This window comes from Sardina pilchardus, chromosome 21 (genome assembly GCF_963854185.1).
Source record: "Sardina pilchardus chromosome 21, fSarPil1.1, whole genome shotgun sequence".
Lineage (NCBI taxonomy): Eukaryota > Metazoa > Chordata > Actinopteri > Clupeiformes > Clupeidae > Sardina > Sardina pilchardus.
The window spans coordinates 3,837,175-3,839,674 of NC_085014.1; the positions used below are offsets into that span (position 1 = coordinate 3,837,175).

The window sequence follows — 2,500 nt, forward strand, 5'->3', positions numbered from 1 at the left end:
TGTGTGTGTGGGGATGTGTGTGTGCTTTTTTTTGTATAAGAACAAAAAGGGCAAGCAAAGTTTTTACGCGTGTGCCAGGAGAGTGTGCCGCATTTACCAGACGGTGTGTGGCTGGGTCGAAGGGGTCCCTGATGGTTGTGTGTGTGTGTGTGTGTGTGTGTGTGTGTGTGCTTACCAGACAGTTCCGGCCCGGACGGAGGTGGACACGGTCATGGCTTTGTTGAGGTCATTGGTGAAGACGGCAGCCACCAGGCCATAGTCTGTGTCGTTGGCCCTCTCGATCGCCTCCTCCAACGTCTTGAACTTCAGGATCTGCTGCACCGGGCCAAAGATCTAGCAGGAGAAAGTAACACACACACACACACACACACACACACACACACACACACACACACACACACACACACATATTCAATGAGGGTTAGATGGATTTATCTGCTGTTTAATGAGATATGTGCTATTGAAGGAGAAAATGCACTACATTGCTGCTGTTTTAATGAGCTAAATTGATGGATGAATATAAATCAGGAATGATGAATACTGTATCTATCATCTGTGTCATTTTGGCACTTCATGAAATTGCTGGCTACATTGGAAATACTAGAAATATTAGCTGTGAGTGTGTACATGAAAAGTGTAAGCTAATAAATACAAATGTCTTTTTCTTAAAAAAAAAAAACATAACAACACATTGTAGAACAACACACTGCTTGGAAGTTAAAACCAGCAAGCTGCTTCTTGGAAGACGGATGTGTGTGTTTCTCCCGTGAAGGCGAGGACATAATCTGAGGTGTGTGTGGTGTGTTTTCCGTACCTCCTCCTTGGCGATGCGCATGTTGTCGGTGACGTTGGAGAAGACGGTGGGCTCCACGAAGAAGCCCTTCCCAGCGCCCACCTTGCCGCCGCACTCCAGCTTGGCGCCCTCGCGCACGCCGCTCTGGATCAGCTCCATGATGCGCTCACGCTGCTCCTCACTGATCTGGGAACAGACACCACGCCAGGGAGGACCGTTAATCACAGCTATTACAGTTAATACAGTTAGTAGGGGGACGGAGCTAGAGGCACTGTGTGTGTGTGTGTGTGTGTGTGTGTGTGTGTATGGGTGTGCTCTGTGGTTGGGTCGAAAGGTCCCTGATGGTAGTGAGTGGGTGCATGCGTGTGTGTGTGTGTGTAGGTGTGTGTGTGTGTGTGTGTGTGTGTGTGTGTGTGTGTGTGTGTGTGTGTGTGTGTGTGTGTGTGTGTGTGTGTGTGTGTGTGTGTGTGTGTGTGTTAACTGTGACCAATGCTCTGTAGTTGGATCTCAGGGGTGATGGTTGTGTGTGATAGGTATTAGCGGGACAGAGCTAGAGGGACTGTGTCTGTGTATGTGTGTGTGTGTTTCTGTGTGTGTGTGTGTGTGTGTGTGTGTGTGTCTGTGTGTGTGTGTGTGTGTGTGTGTGTGTCTGTGTGTGTGTGTGTGTGTGTGTGTGTGTGGGTGTATGGGTGTGCTCTGTGGTTCGGTCGAAGGGTCCCTGATGGTAGTGTGTAGGTGCATGCGTGTGTGTGTGTGTGTGTGTGTGTGTGTGTGTGTTACCTGTGGGCCCTGCTCTGTGGTTGGGTCGAAGGGGCTTCCCACCACCTTCCTCTTGGCCCTCTCCACGCTGCGGCGCACAAACTCGTCGTAGATGGACTCCTCCACGAAGACCCGCGAGCCGGCCGTGCAGCACTGACCGCTGTTGAAGAACACACCCTGATGGGCCTGCTCCACTGCCAGGTCCACTACAGGGGGGAGAGAGGGAGAGAGAGAGGGAGGGAGAGAGAGGAGGGAGGAGAGGGAGAGAAGGGGGAGGAAAAGAGGGAGAGAAGGGGGGAGAGAGAGGGTGAGAGAGAGGGGGAAAGAAGGGGGGAGGAAAAGAGGGAGACGATGCAGAGGGAGAGAGAGGAGGGAGGAGAAGAAGAAAGAGAAAGAGAAGAGTAAAGGGGGGAGAGATGGGTGGATGGAAGGAAGGAGAGCAAAAGGATACAAAGAGAGAGAGAGGGAGAGAAAGAAGAACAGACAGAGACAGGAGAGGGGGAAGGAGAAGGTTAAAAAGTGGAGAGGGGAAGGGAGGGACAGTGATAGAGGAAGAGAGAGAGAGAAGAGAGGGAGAGAGAGAGAACAGAGGGAGGGGAAGGGAGGAAACATTACATTATATCCACTGTCAGCAATATTACACGTTCTTACTTAACTTCTGCTAGATTTGCTGATGACACAACTCAAGAGAGAGCCAGCAGTTCACCACAGTTTGTGTGTGTGTGTGTGTGTGTGTGTGTGTGTGTGTGTGTGTGTGTGTGTGTGTGTGTGTGTGTGTGTGTGTGTGTGTGTGTGTGTGTTATTGTCAGTGTGTGTGTCTCTGTGTGTATGTAGCCAGTTGTCAGTTCAACACTTTCATTGGCCTCTACTGTACTCAATGTGTGTGTGTGTGTGTGTGTGTGTGTGTGTGTGTGTGTGTGTGTGTGTGTGTGCGTGTGTTATTGTCAG

The 2,500-nt window shown here is 50.5% G+C and overlaps 1 protein-coding gene across 1 annotated transcript in view; it reads right to left on the reverse strand.

The window, feature by feature from the left end:
* The window catches only part of aldh1a2 (aldehyde dehydrogenase 1 family, member A2), a 49,829-nt gene that overhangs the window by 2,195 nt on the left and 45,134 nt on the right, over positions 1-2,500 (reverse strand). The window contains exons 9-11 of the mRNA XM_062524363.1: positions 1,574-1,758; positions 815-979; positions 176-333 (exon numbers count right to left, since the gene is read on the reverse strand). Coding sequence (XP_062380347.1) covers positions 176-333; positions 815-979; positions 1,574-1,758 — 508 coding nt within the window. The remainder of the gene's footprint in view (positions 1-175; positions 334-814; positions 980-1,573; positions 1,759-2,500) is intronic.